General features: G+C 34.5%; 1 protein-coding gene across 9 annotated transcripts in view; it reads left to right on the top strand.

Annotated features, from left to right (window-relative positions):
* Positions 1 to 20,504, top strand: part of ULK4 (unc-51 like kinase 4) — a 236,108-nt gene that overhangs the window by 94,780 nt on the left and 120,824 nt on the right. For all 9 annotated transcript variants that reach the window (XR_001878447.1, XR_001878446.1, XM_017837568.1 and 6 more), the window contains exons 26-30: positions 1,680 to 1,731; positions 1,822 to 1,916; positions 10,781 to 10,832; positions 10,932 to 11,076; positions 15,587 to 15,679. Coding sequence is in view for 7 of the 9 variants with exons in the window: in XM_017837568.1 (XP_017693057.1) it covers positions 1,680 to 1,731; positions 1,822 to 1,916; positions 10,781 to 10,832; positions 10,932 to 11,076; positions 15,587 to 15,679 (437 nt within the window). In the remaining 2 variants the exon portion in view is untranslated. The remainder of the gene's footprint in view (positions 1 to 1,679; positions 1,732 to 1,821; positions 1,917 to 10,780; positions 10,833 to 10,931; positions 11,077 to 15,586; positions 15,680 to 20,504) is intronic.

Genomic DNA, 20,504 nt, shown 5'->3' with positions numbered 1-20,504 from the left:
CATCTATAAAGGGACATTCAATCATCAGCTTGTACTTTTTCAAAGTACTGTGCTATAACCGAGGCCTCTAAGACTTTAGCAAGTCAGTCTTTCAGTTTTTGTTTGTTTCGTTCTTTTTTTTTTCCTGATCTATTCAAAAATCTTACTCTTAACAATAAGAAATTATGAGGAGCAGAAAAATGTTTGGTATCTGGAAGGAAAAGTTATTTTCCTGCAATGGTTGTTCATGGAGAATTTTTTTCCTTGCTGCTTTGAAGTTACTTCTATCATCACTGTAATTTTCAGTAGCGTTGAGCAAAGAGATTGAGAGGGAGTCAGGACAGTCCTTTCATGTTTTCTGCTGTGAATATAAATACATGGAGGACACACTGTGCCCCAAAGGCACAGCTAATGGCAGGCTCCAACTGGTCAGAATCACCTGTAGTGAAACACACATACACCATTTCTCTCTGTTGCTTAAGAAACCCCAGATAGTTGCATTTTTCTTAAATTAGTGCATCTCTTTCTTGTGTTTCTAATACAAAGTTAAGGAAATAAACATTAGTAGCCAGAACAAATTTTGCACCAACTACTTTGATTTTTACAAATTAGTTTTGAGACTATGGTGGTGTGAAACTGTCTTAAAATGAGCAAACAAAATAATTTGCCCTCTTCCAAAACTACTTAATTAGATAATACCTAGTAATTTTTTTTCAAATGATCAGGAAGATAACTTTTTTCTTATAGAAGCAGTTGTTTTTTATAACTGCCTCTGAGATGCTTTTAAGCAATGAAATATATAATGAGTTTCTAACTCTATTTTTAATTAGAGAAGAATCCTTCAGATGTTTCTTACATACTGTGAAAAAAGATAACCCGTGTAGATACTTCTGCCAATTTAATATGAAATAACAAAATTTTAAATGGTAGTGAAATATAAAACAAGTACCATTTTCTTAAATGCTGTATTAGTTAAAAAGAGCGTTCTACAAATTCTGCTGAGAATTTTTCTTCCTTAGCAAATGTTAATAACATGGCTTTTGCATCCCCATGAAATAAACAGCTATGCATAGAAATGAAAGCAAAATAATAGTGAGTCTAATTGTAAAATATTTACTTAACCCAGATTATTAATATTGTCTTGCCCTGTTCCTTAAAGTGGGGACTAATTTAGGTGATTATTTTATAGAAAGTTGTATGCATTTTTTACATGTTCTTCTGTGTGTAACTGTATCTATAATGTGTGTAGTATGCATGGAGATCAAAAAGATGGTACAAATAACAGAAAATTGCATTTTCTGAGGGGTCTTTGGTCATTTTAGTGAGTTATTTTGACATAGCCATTTCCAGGGTAGTTCAAAGTCTTCTAAGAAATTACAGTTTTCTGTTAAAAATAAAGACATTTCATTACTGTCTATTTAGCTGGAAATGTTATAATTCCTGATATGAGTCAGATTAATAGTCCTTACTGTACTCCACATTTAAATGTCCAGCAGCATTACAGACTTGCAGAATTAGAACAGCTAGATCATTAGTACTTTCAGTCTTAATTAATTATTATGAAAGTATTTCTATAGGTGCATTAACATTTTGTATTTACACAGTTCCTTAAAGAATTTCCTGTTGTAATTGTTCAGTGATTATGCTTCCTAATTTTTGTTCCTTAAGTGTTTTAACATAAAATGCTGCTTCTTTTGTAGGAGTTCATCAGATCGATAGAATCAGGAGAAATAAACTTGGACAGAGCAATAGGTGAGGTAACCTATGATACTGCAGTACTTTAATATGCAGGTATTATAACGGTTGCATTTTATAAGGAAATATGATGGTTTTTACCATTAGGGCAAGCTGCATCAGAAGAATTGATTAAGACTACTTTCTTGACCTTTGAAGCAGTAACAGAGCATCCCAGCTTGTTGACAATCCATCACTTGACTGTAAGTGTGGCAACAATTTAAATAGTTGCGGGCTAGCAGGCCTAATTCCATTTATAAATAGAATATTTTGAAGATCTAGAAACTGTTTAAAACATGGCTTAAAATGTATTGTGATTCTATTTGACAGGAGAAATACTTATTGTTTATAGAGAGATTTTCAAAGAAGCAGCAAGGCATTCAGACTCAGTTTACTGTATTTAGTTGGGAAATTAGAGCAAGAATTAGAAGGACTTAAACTTTAAAAGTAGTGTTCTTGATTCTGTAAGTCTTTCTTCAGCTTCAAAGCAAGTGTATTGCTATATATTAGTGAAAATATCACTAGTATATTTGTCATTATGCTTTTAACATAGCTTGGAAAGACCACCTCAGGATTGATCCCATTCCATCATATTCTTCCTGATGAGATCAACAATTTCAGTTATGGTGTTGGGGTTTTTTTGTTGTTGTTGCTGTTTGCTTGCTTTTTTAAGTGTAACAGATTTCTTACTCAAAAACTGCATTACAATTACCAAACCCACATGCTATAAGCTTCTTACATCACTAAGGTTTGTTTTCTTTGAAGTTTTTGGTTAAAAGATTCTACTGTTAGCTAAGCTAGCTGAAGACAGAACAATTATGTCATGAAACAGTTGTCAGGAAATCAGGAGGTCTGAATGTTTGAATCAATGTTTGACAAATCATTGTAACCTATACCAATGCATTTTTGTGCCTAAATTCCCACCAAAAGTATAACCCACCATACTTACTGGGATGACTGTTTGATTCAAATTGAAATTTATGTGTTGTATTGGAATTAGATTAAAGGCACACTCAATATAGCACTTATATGAAGAAAGGCATTAGCAAATAAATAAGAATGACAGATCTTAGGGATTGTGCTAAATAAGAATGGGTGATCTTAGAAATTGAGTGTTTCTAGAAGTTGAATTCTATTTATGTGCACATATTTAGATTATAAAGTCTTAATAAGTGAAAATAGTAAAATTAATCCAAAATATAAATTTGAATTTAAATAAGTTTAATGGGATTTTTTTCATTATGCTCACAAAAGAGTGTATTCAAGAAAATGATCCTTATGCAAAAAAGCTAACCAATTAATAGTCAGAGGAAAACTAGTACAGAACTGAACAGTTCAATTTACTTTAAACTAATATGGCAAATAATGTCCTAGGAATGAAATGTTAAGTGTAGGTGAAGTATGAATGCCTACTGATATCTCCCTACATGCCTGTCAGCCTGCCTCTCACTATGTTATATCTGTATCATTCTAGAATCACCTCAATTTTAAAAAATAATTGCTTTACTTTTGTGGGTTATCAGTGTGTCTTATAGTGACAGAAATATGTACCGTTTTTTGTGGGAGTCCATCAACATTTACTGAGATAACAATAGCGTGTCAGCACATTAAATAAAATTCCCCTACCTGTTTAAGTTTTAATGGTCTGGGGGGTGGTTCCCTGGAATAGCACCAAGGAGATAGTTCCTCTTTACAACTCTTCTTCCCCTGCACCAATCCCCACGTTCAGTAGAATGTTTTAGTGAAGCCAGAGAGTGACTATCCCAGTCTCTGTTAGGTAACCCGTGACTGGCAGTAGATGAGTTTTGAAGTATCTAGATTTCTGGGGAACAGTTTACTTCATCTCACGTGTTGGAAGTTTTAGATGTTTATTTAAATCCATATGAGCATATCAGTTACATAGCTAGAGATAAAACTTCCTCCCTGACTTCCTCCTTGTCCAGTACTTCTGAGGCATACTACTTTTGTAGTTTCCCTGATTTACAATAGGTGTAGATTTACATCCTTGTCAATGAACAGCTTTTTTTTTTTTTGAAAATCTATTACTTCACTCACTCATTTTCATAAATAACAGTTCTTCGTAATTTAAAAGAGCCCTTCTGATACTCAGCAAATAATCATTTAGACTCAAATTAAAGTGGAGAAATCGCCTTGCATTTTCTATGTTAAATTCATGAAATTGTCCATTGTAATTAATAATCTCTAACCACATCTGCCACTAGTGGTGTGAACAGTAATTAGTTTAATACTATTTATGAAGTCTAGTGTGCTAATTATACTTGAATGTGCAGCATACATTACTTTAGAGGAAAGTGATACTTCATCTTCTATGATGCATACAGACTATTTTTGGAATTGTTGTTACTCAGGGGATATCTTCTAATTGCTTCTATGTGAGCATGACTGGAATCTATGAATATAAATGCCAGCATCCAGTAGAACTTAGTGCGTTTTTAAAATGTTGAAGCAAGACACGTTCAAGCTTCCAGATCAATATTTAAGTATAACAGTGGTCAATAGGAAACTCTTTTACTGGAGAGAAATTTGAATCCTAGGCTAAGATCAGAAGATTGGACGCTCATTTAGACAAAGTTGGTTGCAAAGACGATTTTGGGGAGTGGAGCTGAGGAAAGGCCAAAACCTTCTTGAGAGGATGCATTTTTTTCTACAATGACATTGCTTTAAAGTCTCTAACAAGAAATAAAATGCATTTTTAATGATGTTTAATTTAATAAAAAGTAAGGTTATATTGAGCAAGCAGAAACAGAAAGTTTTTCAGGTGAGTTCTGGTTTTAGTTTAGCTGCAATGGAAATCGTATAATTTAGCAGGAATTTAGGAGCAACATCTGAGGTTCTTTCCCACTTTGAAAAGCAAAGAATTGCTTGTTCTGGATTTTAGTTCATGTTTGATTTGCCTTTGTATTTGTACTTTGAACCAAGAAAAAAAATTAGTTTTTTTGTGACCAAATTTCTGATTACCATCAACCTGAAGCCAATTATTGAGGAACTTCATTTCTGTTGGGAGTGACTGTATTAGATATGGCAAAGTGTGATAAAGTCAACAGAAATTAATTGAAAGTGGTCAAGTGAATGCCAGCAGTGAGCAGTAATTTCATTTTGCTTCCAGTTGTGTGCATTGTTACAAGATATAAAGACTAACAGTTTGTGTGACTGTGCAGTTTTTGACAGAACTAGATTTTCGGGTATGTGATTATAATGATGAAGGTCATCAAGAAGAGTCTCTACAGACTGGATTGAAATATAAACCCCAATTTCTCAAACTGGCAGAAGGCCAATTGCCTGTTTCCTCCACCTGCCTAAAATGGAAAAATATTTATTAAATTCAGATACTGTGTTATAATAATATTGTTTATCCAATTTTTGATAAATATTTAGATATAATTAAATTGAATAATTCTGTACTGACTGTATCATTTGCATTTTCCTTTTCTATGTTAAGTATATTTATTTGCCTGAAAAAAAGACATATGCTAATTCAGAGCACTTAGAGCAGTGATGAGGCTCACGATGGCAGGCAGTTCCTGTGGGAGTCCTTTCTATACTCTAACTAGCTCCCAAAAATGATTTGTGTAATGCACAGATGATCTTTTACCTGAAGCATGAAAGTTGTTATCTGGTTAAGGCAAAAGTTGTCAGCAGTGATTCTCTTCCTCAAGGTTTTAAAACTTATTTTATAAATCACGCTAAAATAAAAGCACCCCGGACATGATGAGTTGCTTGATAGGAAGTCAAGGGAAAAGCTATATGACATGGAAATCTACTGTTTGACAATATGAGAGTTATTACTTTCACCAAAGATGACAACATAAGGGTTAGAAACTTCTGCAAGTGCTTTTTTCTTGATTCAGCATCAGTGATGTTCTTCATCCACAGGCTGTTCTGATCTAACCACTGACACCTTAGTTTTGTCAATATAGGATATGACTATATGAACATATTGTACAGAATTTTTTCAACCACTTTCCCTTTTCAAGTAGATGAAAATTTTACACCCCATGTGGCTTTCTGTCCGTTAAACTAATCCAGATGACATGAAACCATTTCTCTACTAATTGACATACTGAGTCAGTCAATCAGTGCTGTCTCTTCCCAGAAGAAAAAACAACCCTCAATGAGGATTCTGAAGTTCTGAGGAATTTTAAATAAAAATTACACAAGTGTCATCCTTCTTCCCAATCCATTCTAACATGCATTAGATTATTTTTTCTATTACATTCTGAGAGATTACTGGTGATATGAAAACATAAGGTGTATGCTGTGCCACCAGCAAATGCTTTAAGAAACGTGAAAGCAGGACAATCTTAATTCCATAGTCACTTTCAGCAGTACCTTTTTATGTGGAATTTTAATGAGAATAAATGTCAAGCTGATGATGTTGTAGCTCTGACACGTGACTGGAAAAAAGTTTTGGGAGCTGATGGTCTTCACTTTGGTATGTTCTGCTTTGAAGAAAGGACGAGAAGATATTTCTCAGTAGAATCACAGAGTATTTTGAGTTGGAAGGGACCCACAAGGATCATCAAGTCCAAGTCTTTATTGAGTGGCAAGTTGTAAGTTAAACAAAAGCACACCAAAACAAACAAGATACCTCTAGAAAAATCTCTGAAAGTAATGAACATAGTTATTTGTGAATTTGGATACGATAGCTGCATATAATGAATAGCATAGTTTCTATATGTAAGCTTAATTCTGTGGTCTGATTTTCACTTGAGAACAGCACGGCACTCAAATGTATACATTCAATAGTTGAATTCATCCTTGCTGTGTAGCACAGGTGAATGGAATTTTAGTTCTCCACCTTCATTCTTAGGGGGTACCTCCCACTAAATAGGGATTAGTGTGTTGGATCCTTCCACTTGCAGTGTTACAACTGCTTTATAGTGGGTACTTGTGAAGCCTGGACTTTGCTTGGTGAGGTTAAGTAAAGCTAAGGCAATGTTTGTTTCTAACAAAACTGGCACATATATTTAGGGTGCAGGACTCATGTCTGACATCTCTGGAACCGTGGAGACATGTAGAGAAAGACTGAAATTACAGTTCTCTCTTTCAAGCCCTTCCTAGTAGGTGATGAGTACTTCACTGCTCTGAAACTGTAGCTTGTCCCTCTTTCTTCTTTGAGGATTAAAGTAGCATGCAGACTCCAAAGATCTGGGGTTTGTACATAATAAAATAATGTTGAAAAGTGCATACAGCTTTTGCTGGGTGCTCATACCTCATTAGTAGAGTTTTCCTTGCAGAAATTAGTGAACATTATGGAGACAGATGTTTTGGTTTCAGATAGAATACTTGAATTTCCAAAAAGGTTTTGACAAAGTCACGTACCAAAGACTTCAAATCCATTAGTGGCCCTTCCCTCTTGCCTTCAAACAGATCAACTTCTAACTAATTAAAATTTGCTAAGTTGAGAATAGAGATCAGTTTTTAAAAATTTAGGTATTTTAAGAGTGTTGCCTTACAAAGATGTGTTGCAGCATATGCTACTTACAAGTAATCCAGAAAAGGGAGGTGACTCAACTAACTGATGACACTAAATTATTCACATCAGTGAAAATTAAAACTGACATAGAAGTTGCAGAAGGTTTCCGGATACATAGTGAAAGGAAAATAAAATTACATGCAATTCAATACTGATAAATGTCAAATAATGCACATGGGGGAAATATTTTCAACTGTGCTTACACAGTGTCAAACTCTAAACTACTTGAAACTGTTCTGGAAATCTTTTAGCATCATTTTTCTGTGGAAATGATAGCTTTCTACTCAGCAGTAATCAGAAAGACAACTAGATTATTAGAAAGGACTAGTAAAAGATCAGACAAGAAAGTAGAAAAAAATCACTGTACCATGGTAATATCGCGGTGCCCTCAAGCCTCAAATACTGAATGGAGTTGTGGTCATTCACTCTGAAAGGGAGTGAAGCTTACCAAGAAAAAGTACAGGGTGATGATGCAAGGAGGACCTGAGACGGTAAGACCTTCAGCTTGGAAATAAAAAATTCCAGAGTATTGTATTGCAAATAGCCTAGGAAAGTTGATTCGGAAATAATTATTCATATTGTAAAATAAGAATATGTATCAAATTAGCTGCTTTAAAATAAGCAAGGATGTGTTTTTTCGTAAGGCAAAATTGAAGAGTAAAATTCAGTGCCATAGGTATTGCATGTGCTAAAATTATAAATACATTTAAGGTAGGATTGGACAAATATTTGGGAGAAAAAATTAAATGCAAAAATACAGGTAGAACATCAGCATAGGAAGTCTCTTAACTCAAGAACTACTTTACTAGAAACTAGACTTGTACTTTAAGCTTGGTCTATTTCCCCTGCTGCTTTCTAATCCTTTCCAGTTGTCAGAAACAGGATTATCAGGTTTGAGCTATGTTTTTGTTTGGTCCTGTACTTATGTATTATAGTTTGAAGATGTGAATGTAGTGTGTATGGAAGTTTTAATATTTCATTGCAATTTTGGATACTGATGACAGCACAGCTTTTGAATGCCATCATTACAGAGGAATACAGTGTTGGCTTTGGACAGTTAGGTATTGATCATGAACTGGATATCAGGCTATTTAAAAAGATAGGAACTCCTATGAAATACAGATATGATCATATTCAACCTATCTAGTCTGTTTAGACTTAAAGAAGAGTATTTCCTTTTTTTTGAGAAATCTTAGTGATAAAGTCTGAGACAAAAAAACCTGTATCTGACTGTCTTCATGCATATATGGAGATTTGATTCCATATAAACATCAGAAGCCATTTAAAAACAGAAGGAATGAGTGCTTGTTTGAGTATTAGTCTTTGCCAAAATACTAATACCATGCTTCTCTATAAACAAATGGCTGAAACATTTGTAGTTTACTGGTGAATTTATTAAAAAATACTTTATGTACTATTACACTTCAGTTTATTTCATCTCAATAATTACTTGCATATCTTGTTTACATATTTGTGTACACACTAGTAAAATGGAAAAATTAATGAAAAAACAGCGACCCAAATGGCATGGAGAGAAGATTAGGGCTGTGTGGAGTTAGGAAGTACCTGATTTAATGTTCATGTAAAATTGAATACATGATTTTCCCTTCAGCATATGCATTCTGATATGCTTTTGCATAACAAAATAATTTTCCATAGGATTAGTGCTTTATTTAGTTGATCTCCCCACCACACTTAGCTGACATGAGGCAAACACCTGCCGTGGAGAATTCAGTTCTAAACAGTTTGTTTGCTAAAATTGAGATTTTTGTTAGAAAAAGTTCAGAAAAATCTACTACAGTTATTTAAGATCTAAAGAATCTTCTTTACAATGACAGTTGAAAATACATTTATCTTAGAAAAGACTTATGACTGGATTAACTGCATTTGCTAATGTGGAAAGACTGCTGTTAATACTAGATTAAAGTGAAAGAAGATTTTAAGTTTTAGAAATTGAAGTTGCATCATACTGCTGTATCTTAATTGGTATAAGTCTAAGTCAATGCTCCTGCTGTTGAATGATTCGTAATATCCAAGGACCCTACATTGCTTCAGATAATTGAGAACTGCTTCTTTTCCTCTTTTCTGTCTCACGCCTTTAATTTACCACTTATGTGTGCCTCTTCATTTAAGAAGCACTGCAGTAGGTTGAACTGGTTTCTTGGACTGAAAGATCTCAAGTGCATACCTTTTTTTTTTCCTGCCTCACTGGTGTGCTATAACTGATACTTTGCCATTTGTAGAACAGCTCAGAAACTTGCATTAATGAAGTTGTTGGAATGCCGTGTACTTTTATTATTTAACTGAAAAGACCATGAAATATTTCAAAATCATGAAGTGTTACAAAAGTCACTACAGCTATGAGATATATCGTTATCTATATAGGTCTTGCTGTTTGTACTTGCAAGAGTAGTTTGACTTCATATCTCAAGCAGAATCCTTTTAACTCTTTTATTGAAAGTATGGAACAAAGGCATTTTGTAATTTTTTTCATAAGTGAAAAAAGCTAGAGTAAATGAATCCCTTAATGTCAGGGATTAATTTAACAGAGTCCACCAACCAGCAATGAAATAGTTGCTAACTGTAGTTATTGGTGGCTAGAGGCTAACTTCATTTAGTGACCTTTTTCATATATACTTTCAGCTTCTGTAGATGTTTCCTATTAGTAGCTGCATACTTCTAGGGAAATTTTATCTTCTAGTATTAATTACTGAAACAAAACACGTGGGGGATTATAACACAGTTTTGTTATGCCAAATTCTGTCCACAGTGTAGTGAGAATGTATGCAGCAATTTTATTTGTATTAATAAATCCAAGGACAAGGTGTGCATTATTTTAACAAAGACTTAGCAATTCTTTTATAGAGAATAATACACTATTTTGTAACTGAACTATAGACTAGTTTGTCATCAGTTGATTTCCAGTGGAGCAAAGCTGACTAGTCCTGTGACAGATGATGCATTTGTAACAACACCCTCATGGACAATAAAGAGTTGACTGGATTATATTTTTTTCATAGTGCAAATCTCATGTATGTGAGTTTAAATTTTAGTGAAAAACTGTGTATTACCAGAATGGAGGAAGGTAAAATTTTTTCAAGAATCTGTATTAAGCTTAGGGATATTTAATTAAGAGGTAGTACATCTTTCCTGGTGTATCTTAATTCTATGCAGTTCTGTTTTAGAAGGATGTTTCATCTGAACTTTATTCAGTGATTAGTTTATGGATTAAAGCATTGGGATTAAGATACTCTAATACTCTTTTTTCTTAATATCTTACATCTGCACTGAATTCTTTATTTTAAATTCAAATTCCCTGTCAAAGAGTTATACCAATGTTACTGTTGTTTTCTATGTCAAAGTACATTAACGTCTCTAACTTATGGCAGTTTACCAGCGAAAAATTAACTTGGTGGCTTTGTAAGTGTGATTATGGATGAATATCCATGATTATTCACTCTTTGATTAAGGGCTCTAGCAGTGGAATAAACATGGATGATAGTGTATCTCTGTTCTATTTTTTTCATCTGTGAATAATCTAAGCCAGATCTTTTTGATTCTCTGTTTTAGGTTGAAGACCGTATCCTCCCACCACTGGTTTCTTTGGTCCACAGTCAGAATGGTAAGTATACGGGCACATCAGCTACAGTTTCCATGAATTCCACATTTTGTTGTAATTATGCTTCAGTGTGGTCACATTCTTGGCATCTTTATTTTCAAGTGGAATGGAGACTCTTCAGCTTGCGGTTGCTCTCAGAAACCACATCACTGCTTTTAAGCCACGGGGTCATGGATGAGGAGAAAGGGGAGAGCCTTGACTCAAACAGCAAGCTTCTGTCTCTCATTAGAGATTTATTGCTGCCTCAGTAAGTATAATATTGCTCCTGTAATGGGGAATAACTTGATACGCAATCCATTTTGACAGTGTATTTGTTTTAACTACCCTTTTTATGTTTAAATGGCAAAGCAAAAAGAGGAATCGCAGTTAACTGCTGCCAGAGTTCTCTGCCCAACATGTCCGCCTAGGTTTATTTAGGATTTTGACATGTACAACACAAACACAACTTCTGTGTGACACTCATTTCTGATACTGTGCCTCTGGCTGCTCTTGAAGCAAAGCAAGATTCCCCCTAGCTTTTGGGCTGTGATTTAAATACTACTCTTTGTTCTGCTAATAAAGTTAGAACAGTCTAACTACAACATCTTTTTGTCTGTTTTGGATATTGTGCTTTCATGTAAGATGTTCTGATATCATATGGAACAACAAATAACTTTTTGAAAAGGAGTAGTACATCAGGTATTAATCCTTTGTGGTTCACCCAGATGTGGCCTGAAAATTCATTTATAAGGGCTATGGTCAAATGAGGCCTCTCATTTCATGCTGACTTGCAGGTGAGCACAGAGACAGCTTTCTGTGTTATGCTGACTGTGACCTGGTAACATCTGTGTGTAGAGGGAAAGAAAGCACAAACATAAAACAAGTACAGTAGTCATCATTCATATTTTACATTATTCTAATAATAGTACAGTGTATTTTCATGTGTGGTTCTCAAAAGTGATGAATACTTAGCTGCCCTAAGTCAGAAAATTGTTCCCCACCCCTACATTCAATAGATGGAAGAAGGGTGGAGGAATGGATGCTGGATTATGATTAGAAACACAGTGCCTTCTCCAAATATGAGACTTGTTTCTTGCTAATTGAATAGTGCTCTTACAGTTTGAGGACCAAAGTTTTATCCATGCAAGACATGTAAACTTCTCTCTATGACAGAGAGTTGGAAGGACATCTTAAGAGTTCTAGAGAGAAACTTTCACACCTTTCTTCACATTTTTTTCCTCTGGGAAATATAGAATGTATCAGTACAAATTAAAATGGCAGCTGGAAACATTACTTTTAAAATAGAGTATATGCATTATTAAAAGCTGTCAGGTAATTTTCTTCAGATAGGGGAAGAGACCTAGAGTCAAAGGAGACAGTTTCCTTGCTCTGAAACTTGCCCTTGTCCATCTTGTCCTTGAAACATGTCGATCTTACATGATGTTTCTCATTGACCGGGAGGATGTGTGTTTGGAAGGGTGTGTCATGTTAATTACAACTAGAAGGAAAACAACCAGTATAATACTGTCTTGGAACTTATTAGCTCAACTGGGTGACAGGGCTTTTTGGTCTGAAAGTAAATATGATTTTATGTTGGGGACTGAACCTGTGCTATCTTCGCATGTGTTATGTTGTATGAAAGTATGAGAAAGGGTCTTGCAGCAGTTCAGAATCTTGGTTCCAGGCTTTAAGATTCAGTGTAACCTACTTGTAAAGATAATGTAAAGCTCTATCCCAAGAAGTATGGGTTACTTGAAAACTGAGAACATTTGGAGGCTGAAGAGGTGTTTGCTGATGTTTAGTCTTTCTGTTGCTGGGTAAAGGATGGGACACAGTGGGACTCAGCTGGAAGACAGTCAAAAAAGGGGAGGTATGTGATGGCTGTTTGTTCACGGGCAGTCTGTGTGGGAAAGTGGATATTTCAATCCCTTTTGAGCCCACTGAGAACTGAGAGCTGTTGAGTATGGAAGGGAGGGACATCTGGGTTTAATATGTGATTTTTTTACTAAAGATTATAATCATATACATTTGTGTATATATTTCATTCCTATAAATATCTTCCTCAAATTAATTTGTTTAAATGTTAAACTGACCCTTGAAATAGAATGTGGCTCACTATGCATGAAATATAAATGGACTTCATTTTGAGATATATGCAGGAGTGCAGTGATTACCACTTTGTTCTCATCTTCTGCATCATCAATAAAATGGTATTTCCATTAAATATTTCTGCATTTATAGATTAGAAAGTTGGCCTCCTCACTGGGTTTTAATTGAATAGAATGAAATAGTTTCATAAAATTTCAGTTTACTGTACTGAAAGGTCATTCCCCTGAGCGTTTCATAACCGAAATGAAACTTGCAGCTATAGACAATGAATACATGGCAAATGCTTTATATTCAGTTCTATTTAATTTTAATTCTTGATATTTCTAGTTATATATTATTTGAAAATTGAGCCAGAACCAGCAAAATAGAGGAATGTGTAAATAAATTTTATTTCATTTGAAAGATTATGTAGCTTGTTCTTAGTAGACTGCTAAACCATTTCTCCAAGTATGAAGTCCAAGAGACTTGACATGATGTTCACTCTTTTTTAAGATCTTAGAGGCGTCCATATCGCTAAATCTTTAGGTCCTTTTGTCATAATTGTTTATAGAAAAGATTGACAAAGTTAACTCCCTACAGTGTAGTACCTGGAGTTTACAGTGTAGTACCTGGAGTTTATAGAACCCTTATAAAATGTCCTCTACTGTTACTAAACTGTTTTGTGTTTTGAAGTGGCAGTGCAATCATTTGATGACTCATTCATTTAATAAAGTATCTCAAGCACAGAGTATTTGCCCTTCAGAGAAGATTCATATATTCAAAGCTCCTATTGGCCTTTAGTTAGGCAATATGTTTATATTAATTACCAAGACATTGACTCTAGTAATCTGTGTCTGAGTCACCTGATAGCATCTTTGCTTGCCTTGGAAGATTTAGTCATGGACTCTGCAAAAAAAATTGCAAATAGTACCATTATGTTTCATAGGAATATGTATTGCTCACACGTAGGGCTTTTGGGATCAGTGTCTACTAATGCATTAGAGTATTTTCTTCTTTTATGAAGGAAGGGACTTTTTAATCACCAGTGAGAAATCATTTTCTTTGAGGAACTGGAATCTGTTATTTCTAAAAGGGAGATTTTAATCACTAAAGACATGAAGTCAACACCGACTTGTAGCCACTAGTTCAGTAGATACTGAGATGTGGTTTGCAACTCTACAGTAGTACCTTCAAGTTAGTGTGTAGTAGCCATGACACATTGCCCATAGGCTATGTAGGAATGTTAGCGCCTGTGAAGGAACTCCCACAGGTTACATCAAGACTGCACGGCTGGTGTGCTTCTCCCTCCTTGTCACAGACCAGATCGGAGACTTGGCTGGAAAGCACCTCATCTCCTTCTAGACTTCCTTCCAGTATAAATCAGAGTGCTGAGGTGTGGTGTGCCTGCAGGGAGGGGAAGAGCTAGCACATAGTAGAGTATGTCAGCATGCAGGTGGTGGGAAGTGATCCAGATTCCTCAGTTCTGGCAGCACTAGGGATCTGAAGATGTGAAGTAAAATTCTCAGTGAATTGCATTACTCCACTCCCTCCCCTCATCAGAACACTACAGTTTTTTTCTTTTTGTGGAAGCATTTTTTTTACATATAACCTACCACATTTTCCTACAAATCATCCTTTCATTTGTACTTGATTAATTCTTCATGGTTTTTCTTTTACAAATGAGATTTATACTTCCTATTCTATTACTTCCACATGTTTAGAGTAGCACTATTTGTAATGAAACACTGTGTTTTGACATAGCTGAGTCTGTGGTTTTCTATGCTTACATCTTTCTTACTTCCGTCATTATATCCTATTGCCATCCAGATACATTTTGACTTAAATACAATAAAATTAGCCCTGTTTGTTGAGAGGACATCACTGGAATGTTAGTAGCAACAAGGTCCATTTTGCTTTTCAGCAGCCTATTTTCCCTTATCAAGATCACCATTTGTAAATGTTTTGAAGAGGTTTTTCTTGTGGTTTTATTTTCACTGCCATACCTCTCAATAAACATTGTTTTGGAGTATGTTAATATTCTTCTGTTTCATATTATTTGGAGAATGTAAATATGCTGTAGTGAAAGCAATATTTTTTGAAATTTGAGATAAAATATAAAGCTCAATGTGAGGTTTTTTTCAGTTTTGAGAACGTCACCATGTAGGCAAAATACAGAGCTTAATCATAAAAAAGTTGGTTGATGGTCTTCCTAAGCACCCAATAAATCTTCTTCATAATATTTTGATGCTCATTTTCTACTTGTCTCTGAAAGATTAAAGTATTTACTATAGATCAATAAATAAGTTATACGCATGTAGACGAGATGAATGTTTTATAAATATATTTTAATATAATTCTTAGTTATAAAACATGTATGTGTTATATATGCAACCTGCATATATATATGCATATATACACACACAAGCGTATATACTGTTACATATTTTATAATTATGTATCTCTCTCTAAAAATTTTATTAATGCTTCTTTCAAAGTTAATCTGATGCTGGCTTTAAAATACAAGTATTGTTGCTTTGTACAATTCCAAACAGCATTGTATTTCCATTGTGGTTATTATGAAGTTTGGAAATGGGAAATGACACATTTTTAGTATCAACTTTTTTGACAAGAATCTCTTGACCTTTTTTTTTTTCTCACAGTTTCTGCCTCTTCTCCACCTTGCCTTTCAGGTATGAGCACATTCTGATGGCTCCGGACCCAGTACCACTGTATGCTCTGAAACTGTTGGTGGCCCTGACTGAGCACAGCCCTGCTTCTGTGAGGTGATACAACTACACATTCTCTGTTGCTCTGGGTTCTTTCTGTTTCAATTTCTTTTTTCCGGTTAGGAAGTAGCAATAACAGATCTCATGATCATACTACTTCGACTACCACTTTGATTTAGAAAATTCCCAGAGAGTTTTTGTTATAGAACACTATCTTATGTCTTTTATGTCAATTTTATATGATCCTGGTTATTTTAACATGGATTTAGCCAATAAAACACTAGAGACAAAATCATAAGAATTTTAACATTAAAATTATCATTAAAATCTAAAAGAAAGAAAACCCCAAAGCATTATCAAAATTTTTGTCTAGCTAAACATATTTGTAGCTAGGACAAAGGGGATGTATTTGTTAAAGGTTTACAAGAGTCAATTAACTTGTAAGCTGGTCAGTTTTTCTGCAAATATAGCTACCTTTTCAAAGTTCCTAAATATGGATTTTAACAATTGGTGTAGGTACCCTCAGTATGTTTAAAAGTATCTTAATATCTTTTCTTCTTGTTCCAAAGTTTACAGTGTGATGGGGAAAAAAAAAAGTGGCATGGAACTTAAATAGTAATTAGGAAGCATCTCTCTGTCTTGCTGGATATGCCTAGAAAATCTGGTTGTTCTTGCAGTCACTCTTCTCTGTTTGTGGTGTCTGATGTGTTACAGCCAAGAGTTTGCTGAACATGGTACTGTCTTGCTTTGATTGATTTAAATGAGCACAAGATAAAAAAAACATAAGGAAGGAAATTTAATTTCTTTTCCAACTTTTTGTTACAGAAGATGGAACATCCTCTTTTAATCTTTTATGATGCTACTGGGAATGGTGCTTTAATATACTAAGTAGACTACAAATGAACTAGGAAATAGAGAGATTTAAAATATTTTGGATTGTATAGAATAGTTTTTATTGTAAAAAAGCTGTTTATGCTACTGCAGGATTTTATGTATTATAGAAACAAATAAAACAGTTATCCCCTTTTAGAACTAACCCACAGATATTCTAATACTTTAAGAGTTATAAAGAATATTTCTGTATCTTGAGTGCTGATTATATTAGCAGCACATTTCCTCTCCCTGCTGAATTCTTTTTATTTGAGGAATCATATGTATTTGCCATTATGCTCAGCGTAGGTAGATTGTGGATGCACACTGATCCTCATGGTCATCTGGCAGCAGACAGGAGTTCTTTTCTTAATATTATTAAAGAGCAGCTCTGGACATTCAACAAACTATTAATAATCTTAAATACCAGTATATCTAGTTCTGTCATTTAAGGACCGGCTACCAGATTCCAGATTAGCCATCTGTAATTGTTCTGTTTCTCGCATGTCTTACTGGTCCTCTTTTTTACTTTCACTAAATCATTTGTTTGGCTACGTTTCTGACGGAGTGCAGGTTATCCTTTGGTCTGTCTTCTTCCTGATTCTTTGGCTTCCCAAAAACTTTTGATGGAAGTAGCCAATGCTACATGACAGAGGTGAATAATATATTCATATTCATACAAAATGCTAGTGAACAGAGTGGAAACTAGGTACATGCTATAGGGAACACTATATCAAAATTGGTTCTGTTTTGGTTTGATGGCTAATTAATCAGTTCTCATGGAGCTCAGAATTACTAAAGGCATATGTTCTCTTTCGCCCCTTTCATTAGACAGATGGAAAATATCTGAAAAGATTGTGATAGGAAGTAAATAAATAACACTGGACACAAATCCTGTGGGATTGAATTTGTTCTTTGTGGAAAAACTCTACTGCATTTTAGTACTGATAAGAGTGATGTAAGTCACTGCACTGAGTCTCTGTAGCTTCTCCAAGCTTACATTTTATCAATACCTGGCTTTCAAGGATGGATGCTTTCTGCTGTAACTTTAAATGAATAAAAGTGGTGGTAACAAAACAATTATAAAATGACGAAATGTTAAATTAGTATTTACCTTACTGTTTCCTTGCCTTTCAAAAATATCTATAATTAACCTTATTTTGAAATAAAGACTGAATTGGGAGGAGGATGAAGACTACTGTGCATTTATTTTGTTTGTTCCATATGATAGCTTGTTCTCAGACATGTTTACCTAACACATTCTCTCTTTCTTGCTCTCTCTTTTTTAATTCCACCAATTTTCTTGTAACTCATGCTTATCATTCTTCTTCCCATCAACTCAGACTTTACCAGTGTGCTTTCTGATAGAGACGTGCAACATTTGAGCAGTTCTTATTTTAGCACTTGAAAGGGGACAGATGCACTCCATTTTTTTGTTGCATTTTTTTTCATAGCTGATATTGTAAATTAGCTAACTTGTAATATCAGAGGAGAGACATTTCATCTTATTTTCACCATTTTTGGACACTTCTGTTTCCTATTACAGGTTGTTTGTTATATATGGCATAGACACAGATATTTGAATACCGTTGTATTTTTGATGGGGTTTATATTATTTTTATATTTTTAAGCTTATGATAAAATATACTAATTACAATACGTATTTTGAATGCCTTTAATTAGCATTTTGTAAGAATACAAAAAATACTTTGTAATCTCTGCCATTCCTCAACTGTGGAGGTAACTTTTAGCATTCTCTATTATGGGAGCCCTTCCTCTCTATTACTTTTCAATTTAGCAGTGGAAAACTCTAGTGATATCCCATTAGTATGCTGCAGAATTAGATCTCTCACAAACATAAATTCTCTTGTGTAAGATGGTAGCTGTAAAAAACCCCAACTTTAATGTGTTTCTGTGAATACTTTAAGTGTTTGGACATCTGACCATATGAGTATCCACAGGAAGATAATTCAGTTTTAGAAAAGGATGAGTGTTTTCCTGCATGTTTTGACCTTAATGGGTTAGAGTATAATTTAGTCAGGTGTTTCCCTTTTTGTACCTGTTTTTACATCATGCAACAATTGCTGTCTGATACAACGTTAGAGTATAATTGAGTCAGGTGTTTCCCTTTTTGTACCAGTTTTTACATCATGCAACAATTGCTGTCTGATACAACCTCACTTAGAGTTTGTTTAAAAAAAAAAGTTGTCTCCTGTGTTAATTGCTCTTGGTGGATTGTACTTCTGTGAAGAGTTCTTCAAGGAATAGAACTCACAGTGGAAGCAAATGTCTGCAGCAGGGAGAGATCTGATTTAACTATGCATAGTCTGTTTTCAAAAAGAGCAGTATCATAAAATACTTTGTCCTCTTGTGTGTTTGTCAACTTAATGTTATATGGGTGGATAAGATGTCAGACATAGTCTATTAAGGGTTGGAATTTTTTTTGTTCCTGCTTTGAGTCTTCTATGCTGTTTTCCTGTGGTCTATAATGATCAGATTGCTATTTTTTTCTAGTAGTGAGGAGGAGTTGATATAGATTTCTTAGTTTCTCTTAATATGGTATACCAATTAGCTGTTCTTATGTGATTTGACTATTGAAAAGTATTCTGTACTATGCTACTGCAGGAAACTTTTACTGGATCATGATTTTTAACTTGCCTTTGGCCTTACAGATAACCTTCTAAAATGTAGCTGCATGCTCTTTTATGCAACTACTTGGCTTACCTCTAGTTAGAAACTCATACCATTTGATGACATTAATATAGCTGAAAACTAAACCTTCTAACCTATGGAATCTGATTTTTATGGGATGCTAAAATGGACATTTTTGGTTGCAGGGAAGGGAGACAGTAAAAATAATAGAATAGAGGTGAGGGGAATATGAAATATTGCATCAGATAATAAGCACGAGAGTGGTACACATTCCAGTATTCTGTTATTAAGGTAATTTCCTGAGGGAGAAACACTTATCTAAGAACTAATAGTGTGAGCCTTCTTAGATTTATGGTGAAGGACAGGGGGCCAAATTAAGGAACCTTCCCCACCTCCGGTCCTTAAAATAAATTTCCCAGACAAACATTAGGCACTGCTCTAAAAAAGGGGAAAAAGTGTAACAAAACAAAACAAAACAGGAAGGTGCTGAAGAGCAACAACAACAAAAAAAATTTTCTGCATCTAAGTGCTACAGGTCTAGTACCTGTGAAGATGATAGATGGATCACCCTTGTACATAACAGCAGATTGTCTTGACTAATTATAGTTACTTTTTATCATAGTGTCTTTGGAGTCATCCAAGAATGGTCCAATTTTCAAACTTTATTTATGCTACTGTTTGTACCCATGCATTATCTGTTAAAGAACATTAAAGGCAATTTCTGAAACGGTCTATCTAATATCCTTGCCCCCAGTTTCAAAAAACAAACAGTAAAAAAACCCCGAAACAAACCCTAAACCAAACCAAACTCTTTGGAGTTGATTTGGTGCTTTTAATTGTTTTGTGTTGGTAGAATTGTGATTCATTTCACAAGCACTTGTTAGCTTTGCACACTGTTTGTCTTTGAACCTGCTGTTGGTTTCTTTGCCATTATACTAGAGGACTAGCACTTCAGTGCTTTCCTTGTGAATTGATTAATGTGGGTTTATATTAATTGCTTTAAGAACACTTTGTTCTTCCCATTAGTCATTTTAATTTCCTAGTTGAAGGTTGAAATACTCACTTTACAAAGTAGATCTATTTGTTTCTAAATTACTTTTCTGTTTTTATATGTTTTCTTGGTTTTTTATGACTATGAATAAAATAAAATGGAATAGTTCTGATAACAGGTAAGCCTTAGGGCCTAGTCCGACCAAACTGAGCAGTAGAATTACATGTTAGAGGTGTACAATATTAGTGAGAAAATTACAATGCAGATGGATTGAGAGATTGACAGTGGACGAAACTGTTTTATTAGGACTTTAGGGAATGTTTATATACATTTACAACCTGATTTTGATTATGCTAGTTCACATCTATG

This window comes from Lepidothrix coronata, unplaced genomic scaffold (genome assembly GCF_001604755.1).
Source record: "Lepidothrix coronata isolate B3197 unplaced genomic scaffold, Lepidothrix_coronata-1.0 Scaffold306, whole genome shotgun sequence".
Lineage (NCBI taxonomy): Eukaryota > Metazoa > Chordata > Aves > Passeriformes > Pipridae > Lepidothrix > Lepidothrix coronata.
The sequence above is the reverse complement of the archived record's forward strand: the minus strand, read 5'-3'. Positions and strand labels throughout refer to the sequence as shown.